We start from the raw sequence: 17,749 nt of genomic DNA on the forward strand, positions 1-17,749 counted from the left end.
CTAACTTTAGTGGACCAGTTATTTGGCTAAACGGCCAATTGCGTATTGGCCTCCAAACCTCAAGAATAGTAAAACAACACAGCAAGGAGCGAATGAGGGGAGAGGGACAGGGCACAATGAACAGATTGGGCAGCAGCTGCAGCAGTAAGCATGGCAACTGACAACAACATAGCAAGAAACCGAGGGCCAAAAAATGGTGGCTATTGGTTTACTGTCTTTATGCACACAGTCCTGCCACTTGCATGAAAATTCGTGAAAACCCAGCAGAGGGAGGCTTATTTTAAGGAAGACCAAATTTTCTACCAACTCTGATTTCAGCTGTGAATGATGTGGGCTCACAATGTCGCCTGTCTTTGAGAATACCTGACCCAGCCAAGAGTCCAAAGTTGAGTACTTATCCAGCTATCTTCTTTGCACGGTCATTCATCAAATTGCATTAGGGTGTTATTGCGGGCATTAAGGCCCTAACACCACGTATGCAATAAATATCACATTGCAAAATGTATATACAAATTTGTAACAATGTATTCAAGTGGGAGGCCTGCAATATTTGTGCATTACAGCTAAAACAGGATTTATCACAAGCCCTGTTGCAAGAGAGAGAGAGAGAGACTCTATGGCAGGCCACTCATTTGTGAACTTTTTGTACCACTGTAAGGAAAGAAGCATAGGGTTAACAGTTTCAACTAAACCCTAGAGACAATGAAAGGGCCCACCTAGGTCTGAGATTCAAAATCAAAACAAGATTGCAGGGCAGACTCCATGGACCAGCTGGTCTTTTTCTGCCATCTATATCTATGTATCTAAGAGGGGGCATTAACAACTCAAGGTGAGGTTTGTGGGGTGAGTTGTTTTTTTTTTTTTTTTTTTGGGGGGGGGCAGTTTAGCACACACAGTCATATGTATGAACAGCACAGTTACCATCAGTGAAGATTTAATGTGATTTGGAGGGATGAAATGTGAAAGAAGCGAAGATTTGTACCATGTTCTCTCTACCTAGCTTGATTGCAGCTAATCTGCCTAGAATCTTGTGATATGAACGGAACAGTAATCCTTGAAACAAATAAATAAACCATGAATCACAAGACAAGAGGTGCCATCAGTACTAAAAAAAAAAAAAATACTTATCTCACCAACTAAAACAGATAGCTACAGTATGTAAGAGAAATTATGGGAGTCAGTAACAGAGAAAAGAGGAAATTGAGTATAACAGAAATCATTACATTTGCCAAAGTGACAACAGTGTAAAATAACATCCAACTCTAGCTAAGAGGTAAAATAAACTTAGTAACATTTCAAAGAACATGTGCCCATCACTGAACAGAGAAATAAAACCCCATTTTCTCCTACAGTAACACTTGGCAACATGGCGGACATTCTCAGTAGCCTGGGTGTTCATGAAAAGTGCAGGGCTATTTTAGCCTACGCACATTGCGCCAATTCCCAAAAGGAAATAACCCACATTGTTTCTCTTCAAAAGGAGCAGGTGCAAAGTATAAGCACTAAAAGCAGCCACATGTTTTGCACCTGCTGTTTGTACAGCTGGTGAAGCAGGGGCAAAATGTAGTGCATGCACATCTGGAAATCCCATGGGTGTATGTTGCTATTTTTCTCCTCCAATCTAAACAAACCCACAGAATGGCCTCTTTTTATTATCGTGGCCATAAGTACATGTAATATCATGCCTATTTAAAAATTGCCATCTAAAGCACCAAACTCTTGCCTTTCCTGGGCACTGGGATTCACTGGGATGGTCATGGGCCAGAGCAATATCCATGCCTCCTAGGCCTTTCCCGCAAGGGGAGAAAAAAGGTCCCCTTTTGAAGGCCTTCAATGACTCTTCTGCATACTGGTCCATTCACAGTCACATAACACCACACCATGCACAATGGTCACTAATAACAGGAAAAACAAAATCCACAGCAGCTGCTAAGAAACAGTGCGTCAATCAGTTCAAGAAAATGAAGTCCAAAAGAACAAAAAAATAAGTCTCTCTCTTAGTATCACACTGCTGCACACTGTGACAGGTAAGCTCTCTCGGGTAAGAACCTCCTCTCTTGGCTCTCTCCTGCAGGCCGAAGCAATATCGCTGTGCGAAAAATGGACGCTAATGATTGAGCGCTCGCCTACCTAATGCGCACCCATCTACCACTGCCGGGCGGGCGATGCAGTAGGCAAATGAGCCGCTACATTAAAAAAGGAGGCGCTAGGGGAAATTGTGCATCCCTAGTGCCTCCCAGGAGAAGTGGCTATGTGCGGGTTAGGAAAACGGACGCTCAATTTTATGAATATCCGTTTTCCTAACCTGTGCCCAGCCACATGTTAGCAATATGGACGCTTGCTAATTGAGTGTACGCTTTCCTAAACTGACCACCGGCGAGACATTTTTTCTTAATTTTAATTTTTTTAATGTTACTCCTTTATTTTGGTTCTTATATATTTTCCTCTGAATCATGTAGGAAGAAATGTGGAGGGGGGGGGGGGGCTTTTTACTGTCAATGGCCCCAATGGGGAATGTCTCACTTTTGGAGCTGTTATTTTTATCCTCCTGCTCAGGCCTAGCTTGGCTTGGAGCTTTCTTATAGCAGCTACCCTAGATGACTTCTGCCCTTGCCACAACTCCAGCTACTTCCAAGCCGTCCCCCAAGGGGCATTCATTAGTAAATTTACCACTGTGATGCAACTGCTAGGCACTGAACACTCTATGCTAGGTAAGTTTAAGCAATAGTGGAAGAGTTTCCCTTCTTATAAAGTAGTATGGTTGTATTATTAATCTATTGGGATACATAGGACACCAGAACTATGCTCCTTTCATTAAGTGAAGGAATATATCTCCTTAAAGCTAGTCACAAATAATACAGTTCAATAAAAAGGTAACATCTCTAACTTCTTTGTTGACCATTCTTACAATAATTTCACAATCTTAGCTTAATTAATGTCATCCATTTAGAGGGTCATATATTGTGATTATTCAATTCCAAACTGCTAGTGCAACAAACAGGTCTGGTTTTCGGGGTAAACAAAATGTGCAAACTGATCTCCTATCTAAGTCAGATGCATGCAAATATATATGATGTCTATTCCTTGTGAGTTTACTGAAATTCAGACCGGTTTTCCACTCTGTTCTACTCCTCCCAGATTAGGTTTAAACAACTGACAGTTTTCTGCTTTTAGTAGCAGCCCTGTTGCAGAAGATGCTAATCCTAGCAGTCTGCTGAGACATTTACTGTGAATTGCTACAAGATGTTTTCACTTCTCGCTGCTCCAAACTGCAGTTATATTAGGGGAAATAAAAATCAACATCAATATCTGATTACATTGGAAGTGTTCAACAAGAGGAAGAGCAAATGACCTGCAAGTGTTCTGAGAAGGAGAAACCCCCAGAGAAAGGGCCCTGAACTAAGAAAAGGAAGCATTACATGGTTATTACTTTCTATTGCAACCAACAAGGTTATATTTATTTAGTTAGATTCCACTTTTCAGCACTTCAAAGCATATTACATTCAGGTACTATAGGTATTTCCCTATCCCCAGAGGGCTTACAGCGTAAGGGCCTGATTTACTGTGTCTACAAGAAAAAAGCTTAGTAAATCAGTCCCTGAGTTTGTATCTGAGGCAATGGAGGGTAAAGTGACTTGCCCAAAGTTGCAAGGAGCAGCAGTGGGACTGGATCCCAGGTTTTCCAGTCCACTACTCTAACCACTAAGCTAATTACTGGAGCAATTTTTTTACACCATTGAGGCAAATGTAAGTTTTGCACCATATAGTTTGTTGTGCACACATAATTGCACCATTACTATTAAAATGAAGTAGTACAAGTCTGTTTTTTTTTCCCGTGCACAATGCAAGCATAGAAATGAAAATGTTTTAAGAGGTGGGGGTGAGGGCTGTGGATTTTAAGATATTTAGTCCAGGACAAGGTGCACAACTCCCAGTCGCACAGGCACAAACCTGTCTGGTTTTCGGAGAATTTGTATACATTTGGATTTAATAACATGGTCAATTGTATTGCGTGTTTTTTCTGAATAACAGACCTAACTGTGGCCTGCAAAGCATCACTGTTTTATGCATATAAGTACAGTTATGTTTTATTATTTAGAAGAAATTTAAGAAATTAAAAAAGAAGTTATAAAAATCCTATTTCAATGGTCAATTAAAACCAAACCAAATCAGGCTCTTGGTCTAATCTAGTCTATAATTTTAACAATTTAATAACTAAACAATGTTGCAATGTAATCACAGAGTTCTGGTAATATTAACAAACCATGCAATCTTTAATCTTATGGTGGATATTACTGAAACTTCTTCACATCAGATACAACTGAGAATCAGTCTGGTGTGGGAATGCCCATGAAACTGACGAGAATGAAACTAGGGGTGTGCAGAGAAAAAAAAATTCATTTTCATTTTTCAGTTCATTTTTGGGAGGCTTTTCTTCCCACAAGTTTGGGTTTGTGGAATGTTTGGTTCATTTCATTCATACGAAAAAGACGAATCAAACATTAACAACAACACCCCCCTCCCCCTCCCCAAATGAACAAAAAACAATGGGGCCTCCCACACACCTGGAAACATTCTGAGGCCAGGATTCTCTCCCTGGTCCAGTGGGGATCCGCTGCCAGCGAGGCCTAGGACGAGGAGGAAGCCTCGGCCTTGCGTAGGTCACGGCACAGTAGGTCACCATGACCTTGGCTTTGGCCTATGCAAGGCCAAAGCCCAGGCCCAACGCCCAGCCTCGTGCATGCTGAGGTTGCGGTAGATTGCCATGACCTCAGCATATGCTGAGGCCAGGTCCTGATGCCGTGGCCCGGAGGCCAAGCCCAATGCTAGGGCCTTGAACCAGACCCAGGCCCAACACAGGGGCTGCAGTCTAGGCCCCCGTGTGATGCCGGGGTCTCGGCCGAGACCCGAGAATCCTCCCTGGGAACAATCACATCTGATCTGTCGGGTATCTGATGGCCAGGCCAAGTCCCGATGACCGGGATGAGGCCTAAGCCAGGGCCGAGGCTTGACACCGCGGCCCAGCTTGGAGGCTCCCGATGCCGAGGCCTCGACCTAGACATAGGCGAGATGCGGTATCATGCAGGAGCCTAGGCTGTGGCCCCTGCTTTGAACCTCAGTCTAGGCCCTATGTGAGGCCCCAGCCTCAGGCCTAGGCTTAGGCTCAAAGCATTCATTTCAAACAAATGCAATGAATATGTTTCATTTGTTGGGTCCCCCTAATGAAACAAATTGCCTTTGTCCTGTTTTAAAATTATTTTGAAATATATGCACATCCCTATTGAAACCTACTTGAGTTTGACACAAATAGCATTGGATGAAACATAAATCCTCCTCACCCACATTGCCAATAACTTGGCCAAATGCAGCTTTATGACTAGCTTGCTTATTGAAATTCAGCACACACATATGTTAAATTAATTAATATGCTAATGTATCAGGAGTTAAAAAAATGCACACAAACCTAAAAATCTGTATAAAGAAAATGCTTAGCATGCACAAAAACATGAGCTATACCCAAAAACCACAGAAAACCATGTTTTCTGCGCAGAGATTATGGTTTATGTGCACAAATTATGTTTCTGTGCATAAAATATGACTTATGTACAAAACAAATGCTTTCTGCATATTTTCAGCACATAAAAATCCTGAGAACAGATCCCGTCATTGGAACTCGAGCTTCTGCTCATAGACTAACATTAGCCCTGGAAACTTTGCTCCACTTCATACTAGGGACAAGTTTCTAGCACTAACAAAACATGAGAGAAGCCAGCGAACTTCTCTGCAGTGGGGAGTAAACTAATGCAAGAGCAAAAAAACAGGCTACCGACCACAAACAGCAGAAACAGGAGAGTGGCACACTTCAAAGACAAATATGAAAAAATGAACTGATAAGTATGGGGGTGACCTCTATGGCGCGGCGGGTGCTGCCGTGGGCTTACTCGATAGACTGGATAGACTGGTCTTTTTCTGCCATCATTTCTCTGTTTCTCTGTTTCTATGTAATAGCTAGCTAATACAAGAAAATTAATGGGAATTCAAGAATATTAATAAAGCCACTATTGTAAAATGGTGATTCTGATGTCATAAGGAAGAAGCTGTTTGTAGATTCAATATATATTTCATTAGGTTTAAGGTGACAGCTATACTTACATTGAATAAATAGTCAGATATTCTTTGATATATAATTTTTTGTGATATAGAAAATCGTTTTGATATACAGTATGAGTGTTTTTATATATACATAGGATGGAGTGTATGTAATATGGTATGTAATGTATGAATGGTGTGAATGTTGGAGATTGTTTATTAAGATTTTAATGAGGTAGTATTTAGCGATTAATAGATTGTGTAATATTTTAGAATCATTTGTAAAGATCTATGTAATTTAATTAAAATATTGTCATTGAAGTATTTAATTTCTTTCTCTTTTTTGTTTTGTATATTTCAATTGTGAGATTGATTATTCATATCCTTCATTTATTTATTTGCCGGTTTTTGTATACCGACATTCATTTAGTGAAAAACATCACATCGGTTTACATTTAACAAAGAGAGATATCAAACAGCACATTATAAGAAAATTATTGAGGATATAAGGGGATATCAAACAGATTAGAAATTATGGAAGTTAAGGATATTAAACAACTAGGAATCACTCTGGGGGTATAAGGAGATAAGGGAATCAAGGGTATCAAACAAGTTTTGAATCTAATAGCTAGCTAATGCCATCATTGGAATGGGATTTGCATGAGAGGGGCTAACTTGTCTGCACATTGTATGCTTGCATTTTTTATATACAAAATTCCTTGCTGCATCTGAAGTAGTTTGCACACAAAAACCTTGTGTGCAGAACTGTGGGTTAGCCTGTGTGCTCTGCTGAGTGCTCCTATTACATTGGCCTCTGACTGGGGGCCAGGCTGGCTGGCTTGAAGAGGGTGGGATCAGACTGACAGGGGCAAAGGAGGCTGGCTGGCTTGCAGGTTGGGCTGGTGGGCAGGATAGGGAGATGCAGCTAACAAATTGGTGAGGGGAGCAGGAGGACTGGAGCTTGTAGGCTGGGGAGGGAGACAGGCTGGTGGGTGGGAAAGTATGTTGGGGGAAGAGAGACTGGTAGGGAGACATCTCACCTCCACAGCTCTGCCGAATTAAGCAATTTTGAGCATTTCATTATTTCACTTCCGTTTTAGTTGCAATTTAAGCGCGGGGTAAACCATTTTTTTTTCTCTTTTGTGCAGCCTTTGATTTCAGAGTGTTTGCAACGTCCACATATGCATTTCGGTCATTAAGGAAAAGGAAAAAGAGAGAACGCAATTAAAGAAACAATGAAACAACTCGAGCATGAACTTATACTTTTACTCTTGACTCAGTAGTTTTGCATTTGATGCTGCGGTGATTTCTTTAATCAGTTCGGGCGATTTGCAATTTTCACAGCTACGGTGACTGCGGATGTAACAGATGTTAGCCTCGGGTCCTCCTCGAGCGCACCGTAGGGTGGGTTTTCCATTTATTGACATAGGGGGTGTGGTGTAGGGGAGGGGCCAGGACTGGAAGAGTAAAGAGGATATTGGAAGTGGCTCCTATTAGAGTTAATACGGCGGAATCAGGGGTGGGGGGTCTAGTGAGCTGCGAAAACTTCAAACCAAACAAACCATGAGCTCACGCAGCCCCTCCTCCTAGCAGATGCCTGGGCTGCCAGCATCCAGCAGCACTGCGAGGCAGCGCGAGTCCAGGGGACTCCGGAGAACTTTTTTGGCCCGCGGAGATCGCCGAGCTGAGCCCTTCTCTCCGCCCCCCCGCCCCCTCCTCCCGCAAGTCATGGGGTATGACCTGGAGCGTTTCTCAGAAACCGTGGACGCCGACTTGAAGTGCAAGCTGTGCCGCAAAGTGCTGGAGGAGCCGCTGTGCACGCCCTGCGGGCACGTCTTCTGCGCCGGCTGCCTGCTGCCCTGGGCGCTGCAGCAGCGCCTGTGCCCGCTGCGCTGCCAGCGCATCTCGGCCCGGGAGCTGCGCCAGGTCCCGCCGCTGAGGAGCCTGATCCAGGAGCTGGAGATCCGCTGCGACCACCAGCGCCGGGGCTGCGGCAGGTCGGTGAAGCTGCAGGACCTGGCCGGCCACGCCGAGATGTGCGACTTCAGCCCGGCCCGGTGCCGCCACAAGGGCTGCCGCCAGGTGCTGAACCTGAAGGACGTGGACGCGCACATGCGGGAGAGCTGCGAGCACCGGGCGGCGGGCATCTGCCCGAAGGGCTGCGGCTCGGTGCTGCTGCTGCAGCGGGACCTGCTGCAGGGCGGGCACTGCTGCCTGCGGGCGCTGAGGACGCAGAACGGGATCCTGCTGGGCAAGAGCGCCAGCCTGGAGCAGGAGCTGAAGAAGCAGGCCACCCGCTGGAGCAAGCGGGAGAAGTCCCTGCTGACCCAGCTCTCGGCGCTGCAGAGCGAAGTGCAGCTCACTGCCCTAAGGTACCAGAAAAAGTTCAATCAGTACATGATCCACATCAGCAACATCACCAAAAATTTAGCCAACCACTGCAAGGTAAGTACTGGCCTCCCCCCCCCCCCCCCCCCCCCCCCCCCCCCGATATAATCCTTATGACGCTTCCTTTCTAGCTAGAAATTGAACCCTACTGCGAAGGTAAACATTAGAAAAGCGGAACTGTGACATGCCCAAAATAGCTTAATTTGAAAGTGAAGCACTCGGGGATATTGTCCCCACCAGGTTCTCTCCCACAACATATTTTTCATTCCACCAGACAGCCTCCTCCCCTATGCACCCAAATAGTTTGTCCCCTTGCCCTGCAAGCCAAACTTCCCCCAGACAGCCTTCCCTCTTAACTAATGAGTAGTTTTCCCCAGCCTGCTAGCAAGCCAGCCAGCCAACCTACTCACCCAGTTAGCCAGCCCCCTCCAAATATCCTGTCAACCCAACCTGCCTGCCAACTCCCCCAACCAACCAGTCAACCTACCTATTCCTCCAACTAGCCAGCAACCTAGTCAGCTATCTTCTTACCTAGTCGGCCTGTGCCTCTCCCAAGTCAGTCAGCCTGCTGGTCCCTCAGTGAGTCACCCCATCAGTTGGCAAGCCAGTCTGCACCTGTCATCCCAAGTAAGTTTGTCAGTCTGCCCCAACTATTCTTCTTCAGTCACCCCCCCCCCCCCAAGCCTGTCAGCTCACCCAATCAGCCAGCCTGTCTTCCCCCATAAGCCAACCAGCTTGTCTGTCTGCCCGCCCCCAAGCCAGTCAACTTGCTTACTCTGTCAGCCATTACTCCCAGTCCGTCTGCTTCCCCTGTCAGCCATCCCTCTCCAGCTAATCTGTTCTTGTCAACCAGTCAGCCATACTCCACAACCAGCCAGTCTTTGATCCTCCAACCAGCCTGCTGCCCCAGTCAATATTCTCCACCAAACCTTCATGCCAGAACTCCCATTCAGCCAGTCAGCCTTTCCCTCAACCAGCCAACCAGTTTGCTTGTCCTCAGTCAGCCATTTCACCAGCTAGTTATCCATTCATCTCCAAAAAGCAAGCTTGCCCCTCCCCAAGACAACCTTCACACCCCAGTCACTCATTCTCCCATTCCCCCCAGCCAGCCAGTCTGCCCCCTCCCTCAATCATAGAAACATGACGGCAGAAAAAGACTCTACGGCCCATCGAGTCTACCCATCCATCCAATTAATTTAGCATTATAATTCTCATCCATTCCTTAGAGATTCCCTGAGTTTATCCCAGGCTTTCTTGAATTCAGATACTGTTTTTGTTTCTACCACCTCCACTAGGAGGCCATTTCATGATTCCACCACCCTCTCTAAAGAAATATTTCCTAAGATTACTCCTGAATCTAGCCCCTTTCACCCTCACTCATGTCACGACTCCTTGTTCTAGAGCCTCCTTTCCATTGAAAGATGCTCACTTCCTGTGCATGGAAACCTTTGAGATATTTGAATGTCTCCATCATATCTCCCCTATCTCACCTTTCCTCTAGGGTATACATGTTTAGATCTTTGTCTATCCCCATGTACTTTAGAACAAAGCCCACTGACCATTTTAGCAGCCACACTCTCTGCACCCCTACCAGTCAACCCGCCCATCTATCTCCCTCTTGCCAACCAATCCCCTGCCATCATGCTCTCCACCAGGTAGCTGGGAGCAGATAATACTGACACTGAGAGTCTGAGCCATGCAGGGCCTGACATCTCACGCCATTAGTCTCATGGTAGCAGTGCCAGAGGACAGGCACCACATGGCTGTAACTTAAAGAGAACTGCATGGTGTCAGAATCAGCTTTTTTGGGCGACAGTCAGAGAAGACCATGAAGCAATGGAGTGCAAAAGGTACTGGAACACTGTTCTGGAGCATTCCACCTCAAATTAAGCCCTGGCAAGTAGCATTTTTGCATTGGCAGTGCTCTTTTATAAATCTCTCATTTTTCTCTGTTACTCTAGTTGTTTGAATAATTACTCCCACAGAATATATGTGCTGATGTACAACAAGCTAACCTGAAATAATTCAAATTTATAAAAATAATTCCTGAAAGAGTATCACAAACTAATCCCTTCCTAGTTTATTCATTTGTAACATATTTGTGCTGCAGATTGTAATACATTGTATGATTGCTACTGCTAGTATCTGAAAGAAATAGCTGTATAGAAGTTCTCACACTGTCAATGTATGGATCAGTGCGACCGTCACACTGGGGACAATGTAATAAGAGCACTAATGTTAGTGCAGGTTTTTACACTTGTTTTAGGGTGCATTTTTTTGGCATAAGTTAACTTTGGTATGTAATGGGTGTTAACTCCTTAACATGCACACTAAAACAGGAGTAAAAACCAGCTCTAAGATCAGCGCATGTGTATGCATATCCCATGTAAAAGAAGGCATTAGCTATTCCTCAGCAATACAGAGAGATGCATTAAAAGGCAGACAGCTTATGGCTCAGTTTCTTTACACTGGAAACTTAACTCCTGGGACAGAGCAGGAGTAAAACTTAACTAACTTTTCTGGTTGCCATATTATACTCTTCCTGTGCCCGGTGTGGTAATGTCTAGTGGCTTTTACCAGACTGGGCGCAGCAACAGAATAACTTTGGCCAACAGAAATGTGAGTTTACTCCACCATGAAGTTTAATTTCCAGAGCTCTTGCAGAGGACATCTGCAGTTGAACAGTACACCGACACTGTGCATTCAACTTTGCTGTGCTGTTTAACCGTCGATGCCCACCCCAGGGAGCTTTTGTTCAGCTAGTTGTAAGTGCCCACTCCAAAGAGCAAATTCTTGTATCCAAGGCCTTTTTGGCAGAGACTGGCAAGTAAAATCAAAGCATAAGCTCTCTAGGGTAAGCAACTTCAGCTAACTTAGCAAAGCATAAACTCTGTGGTGGGGGCACCTAAAGTTGAACAGGATGCCAAAGTCAGTTGCACAGTGCTGGAGTGCATACTGCTCAGCTGAGGGTGCCCACCCCAGAGAGCTTATGCTTTGATTTTACTTCCCATGCCTTGCCAAAATGGCATTGCATGTGAGATTGATGCTGTGCATCCCAACTTGTGGGCACATTCTCTTATTTCAAGGCCATTTTAACAAGGAATGGCAAGAACAGGCTCTTTGGGGAACACGTTTATAGCCTAATGTCTGGGTGGGCACCAACAGCTGAACAGTACACAGTTTAGCACTATGGGGCAGATTTTCAATGGGGTACGCACATAAGATACGCTCGTTCCCCCTGTGCGCGCCGAGCCTACGTTGAATAGGCTCGGCGGCATGCGTAAGTCCCGGGGCTTTCCTGGGGGGGGCGTGTCAGGGGCGTGTCGTGGCGGCTCGTCATTCGGGGTGGGGCCTCTGGCAGGCATAACTTTTAAAACAAAGGTAGGGGGGTTAGATAGGGAAGGGAAGGTGCGGGGGGGGGGGGGGGTGGAAGGAAAGTTCCCTCCAAGGCCGCTCCGATTTTGGAGTGGCCTCGGAGGGAACGGAGGCAAGCCTTGCGCGCGCCGACCCCGCATTTTAAAGGATACGCGCGTATCTGTTAAAATGCAGCATACGTTTGTTTGCGCCTGGTGCGCGAACAAAAGTACGCGCGGGCGTACTTTTAGAAAATCTACCCCTATGTGTGTATGTGCTGCCCAGCTGTTCAGTAAAACGAAGAAAACCTGTGACTGGTGCCTGCCTGGGATAGCTTACTTTGGAAATTTAACTCCTGGGTCTGAGGTGTAGTAAACTCATATTTCTGCTGGCAAATATTGCCTACTGTTTTGCCCAGTGTGGTACTCCATCTCAGACCCAGAAGGATATACATTTCTATTATAAGCTGTCTAGGGTGGGCACATACAGCTGAACAGTATTTCAAGGTCAGAATGCACCACACCATGTGCATGTCATTCAGCTGAAGGTGCCTTCCCAAGACAGCTTATGTTTTTTTCAGTTGCAGGTGAAAGCCCCAGAGAGCTTATGCCTTCTTTGCTCTGAGGAGAAGTAAACTCACATTTCTGGTGGCCAAAGTTATTCTGTTGCTGTACCCAGTCTGGTAGAAAGACACTACCACATGGACACAGCAACAGAATATTATGACCACCAGAAATGTGAGATAAGTTTTATTCCACCACAGCTCAAGGAGTTAACCTGAAAATTGACATGTGCATTAAACCAGGAGTACGGAGGTAAGCACTTGAATTTGGAAGGAGTGTGACCAAAATGAACTTGCATGCAAGATTATACTCAAGTTGGAATGCCCAGTGCCAGTCTCACTTGCAGGGCCATTTTGCCAAGTGAAATCAAAGGGTAAGTTCTCCTGAATGGGCAATTACAGCCATTTGAAATGCACAGCACCAAAGTGTGCCCTATTCAGCTGTTGGTGCCTTCCCTAGAGAGCTTACCCTTTGATTTCACTTCACATAACTTGCCAAGGTGTTTTTGCATGCGAGATTGTGCCCAAATCAGGATGCCCAGTGCTAATCTTGCAAGCAAGGTCATTTTGATCACACTCCTTCCAACTTCAAGCACTTACCTACTTATTCCGGGTGCAAAGCACTTATTTGCATTAATGCAGGTTTTTCAGTTTAACTCACATTTTAGCAAGCTATTTTCAGTTTGTGTGCTTTTTAAACTCCTATTAAGCTTACTGTGTCCTGCACATTAAGTAAAACCTGTGCTAAAATTTAACTTTTGGGTTTTATTATATTGGCCTGCTTCTTAGGCTTTCACCTTCAAAGACTGAAAAGTAAAGTAGAGGAGGGAGCAGCTTTTGCTCAGATTTTCTGGGCTTCAGATCTTCAGTCATCTTGACGTGTTCTGTTAAGTGTTGTTCCCTGGTTTATTCTAGGAAAGCTGCTTGTGGCTTTGTCCACCTTTTTGATGTTGACAGTAAGTCAGCGATACGTAAGGAGACAGTGAAATTGTTAGAAGAATGCTTTTTCTGAATGTGCTTGTTTAATTGGGGGTAGTATTAACCAGGCTAAGAAAGCAAAATGAAGAACATTGAACATTGGGGATGTGGTCGATGCAGGATTGGGTGGGTGGGGGTGGAGAACGGGCGCTGATTTGGTAATAGGAATTTGTTTGCTTATCTACCTCGGTAGTAGTTAATAGGGATGTGAATCGTTTTTTGCCGATTTAAAAAAAAAAATCGTCTGATATTTTTTAAATCGTCAAAAATCGTTAGTCGCGATACAATAGAAATTCCCCTGATTTATCGTGAAAAATCGTAAATCGGGGATGAGGAGGGAGGGCGGGAAAACCGGCACACCAAAACAACCCCTAAACCCACCCCGGCCCTTTAAAACTAAACCCTTACCTTCCTCCACCCTCCCGAACCCCCCCCCCCCCCCCCCCAAACCTTTTACGAGTACCTGGTGGTCTAGTGGAAGCCCCGGGATCGATGATCTGCTCTCAGGCCATCGGCCCCATTTTGATGCCACTAATAAAAATGGTGCCGATGGCCCGATTTTAAAAAAAAAAACAAACCCATCGACCCCCTTAGCTTCCCCCCCTCCCAAAACGTTTTAAAATTACCTGGTGGTCCAGTGGGGGCGCGGGGAGTGATCTCCCGCTCTCAGGCCATCGATTGCCACTAATAAAAATGGCGCCGATGGCCCTTTGCCCTTACCATGTGACAGGAGCCGGCTAATGGCACGGATACCCTGTCACATGGTAAGGGCAAAGGGCCATCGGCGCCATTTTTATTAGTGCAGTCGATGGCCTGAGAGCGGGAGATCGCTCCCCACGCCCCCACTGGACCACTAGGTAATTTTAAAAAGTTTTTGGGGGGATCGGGAGGGTGGGGGAAGCTAAGGGGTCAATTTTTAAGGGTCGGGGTGGGTTTTTTGTCTATCGGCTCGAGCGCAGCCAATAAACAAAAACCCAATTGGGCCGGACGATAAAAATTTTAAGATTTGAATCGGAACCGATCAGATTCCGGTTCCGATTCACATCTCTAGTAGTTAACCAGGGAGAAGAGTGTCTCCTATGGATGGCCTTTATCTGCATTTCTTTACTGTGTTGTTTTGAGTGTTTTAGCCACTTTTAGATTTTAAAATAATCATTTGTTTTGATATTGCACACCACAGCATTTCTCCAATAAGGCAATTGCTTCCCTTTTCTTGTCAGATTGCATGCTTTGGGATCCATAAATCCTTCTGCTGGTAGAATGGCTTTATGGGAGGTGCTGTTTGTAAAGCTTTAATTTTTCCCTGAAAAATTTCTCTTCAATGACATTGCTGATTGCAGCCATGGTGAGCAATGACTTAATGGAAGTTAACCATTCACACCAGAGAAAGTGGTATTTCTAAATCACTGCAGAAGCTCAGTATCAGTATGAGAGAAGAAGGTTCTCCCAAAAGTACAGGTTTGCTCAAACTATGACTTTTAAAGCAGTACATTGCCATTAATCTTCCAGGACTGACTGTTGATCCATGGGACTGTAGATGATTAAAGCATTGAACATTTCCGTACAGTAAGCCAACTAACTGGTAATATTGCTGGTGGAGGACCTGCATTCATTTGCATCCCTAGTGCTTGATCCATGGGACAGTATGGCCACCTCTGCAGAAAGCTATTAATCTCCTTTCTCCGCCAACCAGCTTAAAAGGCTATTGCGAGTCAATTTGGCACTGGATGTGAAACCACCTCCCCTAAACCCTGCCCCCCAAAACCCCCATCAGAGAAAGAAGGGAATAAGAGAAAAATGAAGCCAAATAGGAAGGCAATGTGCAAAGACATCAATGTTGACTTCAGGATTCTCTCCTTCCATAGCAGTTAAGAATTGGTTATTCCTCAGATTTATCTGTAGGTGCTTTGTGCTCACTTACTCCAAGGCAGCTCTAGAATGAAGAAATCATGAAAAAGAACAAAGTAATCAGATGTAAAAAATTAAAAAAACAGAAAAAAATCATTGTGAATGAAATATTGTGAAATTCCACATTATTGTCAGATGAACCAAACCCCAAGAATGTTTAAGCAGATGTTTCACCTAAAGCCGCCAGGACTGTCCTCTGCAGTATTCCTCTGCTGTTTACCTATGGTATCTGCCTGTAACTCATCTTGAGCTAGCACTAAAAAAGGCAGGAGCTAAATCTAAATGCTGTAAATAAAAAAAAGAAGATTCTGTTATTGAGAGGATGATTCCCATAAGCCATTTATGCCGGGAAATACTGATTGACCCGGGTAAAAGGGGCAGTCTGACAAAAGCCTGGCTGTTACCTGGTAAAGAGTACACGAGGGGGCCCACAACACATGCATTTTTTGCAGCATTAATTAGGCATGGTTAGGTCGGGGGAGGAATATAATGCAACATAGATTGCATCTTCGTGTCTATGTGCACTGTTTGCCATGCAGAGGGTATCTGCACAAAAAGCGGATTCTTTGTACCGCTAGCAGTTTTCAGAGTGAAAGCAGGGCATACATTGTCCCCTCGAAGACTACTGCGTAAACTTCAGGTAAAGCGCACTGGGAAGCAGGCGGTTTGAAGATTTGCCCTATGAAAGTCTGTCCTGCTCAGTGAGCGTAAATAATGCTGGGGCATTTGAAGGCAAAAGTGCCCAGGTTAGCTAACGATGGTAATTTTCAAAACAAATTTGATGCAGCCAGCTGACTTTAGTGCCAGGAGAAATAAAGGAAATTATTCTAAAGAACAAAATCACAGCTCATATAGAAAGACATGATTTAATGGGACACAGCCAGCATGGATTTACCCAAAGGAAGACTTGCCTTACAAATCAGCTACAATTTTTTAATAAACATGTGGATAAAGGTGAACCAGTAGATGTAGTGTATTTGGATTTTCAGAAGGCATTTGACAAAGTCCCTCATGAGAGGTTTTTAATAAAACTACAATGTCATGGGATAGGAGGTGATGTCCTTTTGTGGATTGCAAACTGGTTAAAAGACAGGAAACAGAGTAGGATTAAATGGTCAATTTTCTCAGTGGAAAAGGGTAAACAGTGGAGTGCCTCAGGGATCTGTACTTGGACCGGTGCTTTTCAATATATTTATAAATGATCTGGAAAGGAATATGATGAGTGAGGTAATCAAATTTGCAGATGATACAAAAGTATTCAGAGTAGTTAAATCACATGCGGATTGTGATAAATTGCAGTAGGACCTTGCGAGACTGGAAGATTGGGCGTTCAGGTGTCAGTTGAAATTTAATGTGGACAAGTGTAAGGTGATGCATATAGGGAAAAATCACCCAAGCTGTAGTTACCTGATGTTAATTTCCACATTAGGAGTTACCACCCAGGGAAAAATGTAGGCATTTTAGTGGATAATACATTGAAATCATTGGCTCAGTTTGCTGCTGCGGTTAAAAAAGCAAACAAAGTTAAGAATTATTAGGAAGGGAACGGAGAATAAAACAGTGTCATAATGCCCCCCTATCAATCCATGGTGAGATTGTACCTAGAGTAGTTTGTGCAATTCTGGTTGCCATGCCTCAAAAAAGATATAGTTGCACTGGAGAAAGTACAGAGAAGGATGACCAAAATGATAAAGCAGATGGAAAGGCTAAAGAGGTTAGGGCTGTTCAGCTTGGAGAAAAGGCGGCTGAGGGGGATAGGATAGAGGTCTATAAAATCATGAGAGAATTAGAACAGGTAATTGTGAATCGGTTATTGAGTCTTTCAGATAATAGGAGGACAAGGGGGTACTCCATGAAGTTAGCAAGTAGCACATTTAAAACAAATTGGAGAAAATGATTTTTCACTCAACTCACAAATAAGCTCTGGAATTCATTTCTAGTGGATGTGGCTAAGACAGTGTAGCTGGGTTTAAAAAAGATTTGGATAAGTTTCTGGAAGAGAAGTCCATAAACTGCTGTTAATCAATAAAGAATAGCCACTGCTCGTTAGCAGCATTGGTAGCTTGGGATCTTTTTAATGTTTGGGTACTAGCCAGGTACTTGTGACTTGGATTGGCCACTGATGGAAACAGGATACTGGGCTTTATGGACCGTTGGTCTGACATAGTATGGAATATCTTGTTATGTTTGTTTATTTAGACATTTTATATACCGTCGTTCTAAATCAAGATCACAACGGTTTACAGAAGTAACATTCATAAATTGAAATCAGCATATTGATGGTTTACAGAGGTAGCATTCATAAACAGAGATTAACATATGTCAATTGAAATGTTCCAATACAAATTAAAACCGCTTACAAAGCTTATAAACATAGAGCAAATAGTACAGGAAAATAATATAACAACTATCCCATAATAATCGGTACATAGTAAATCATGTTTCATAGCATTTGTCTAGACCCATGAG

General features: G+C 44.2%; 1 protein-coding gene across 3 annotated transcripts in view; it reads left to right on the forward strand.

Annotated features, from left to right (window-relative positions):
- The first annotated feature begins 7,549 nt into the window (after positions 1-7,549).
- Positions 7,550-17,749, forward strand: part of PDZRN4 (PDZ domain containing ring finger 4) — a 940,417-nt gene continuing 930,217 nt past the window's right edge. For 2 of the 3 annotated variants that reach the window (XM_029616543.1, XM_029616541.1), the window contains exon 1: positions 7,551-8,535. In XM_029616543.1, coding sequence (XP_029472403.1) covers positions 7,684-8,535 — 852 coding nt within the window. In that variant the 5' untranslated portion in view covers positions 7,551-7,683. Of the gene's footprint in view, positions 8,536-17,749 lie in introns of all 3 variants that reach the window. The other variant, XM_029616542.1, reaches the window with a different exon arrangement.

Source organism: Rhinatrema bivittatum, chromosome 9 (assembly GCF_901001135.1).
Source record: "Rhinatrema bivittatum chromosome 9, aRhiBiv1.1, whole genome shotgun sequence".
Lineage (NCBI taxonomy): Eukaryota > Metazoa > Chordata > Amphibia > Gymnophiona > Rhinatrematidae > Rhinatrema > Rhinatrema bivittatum.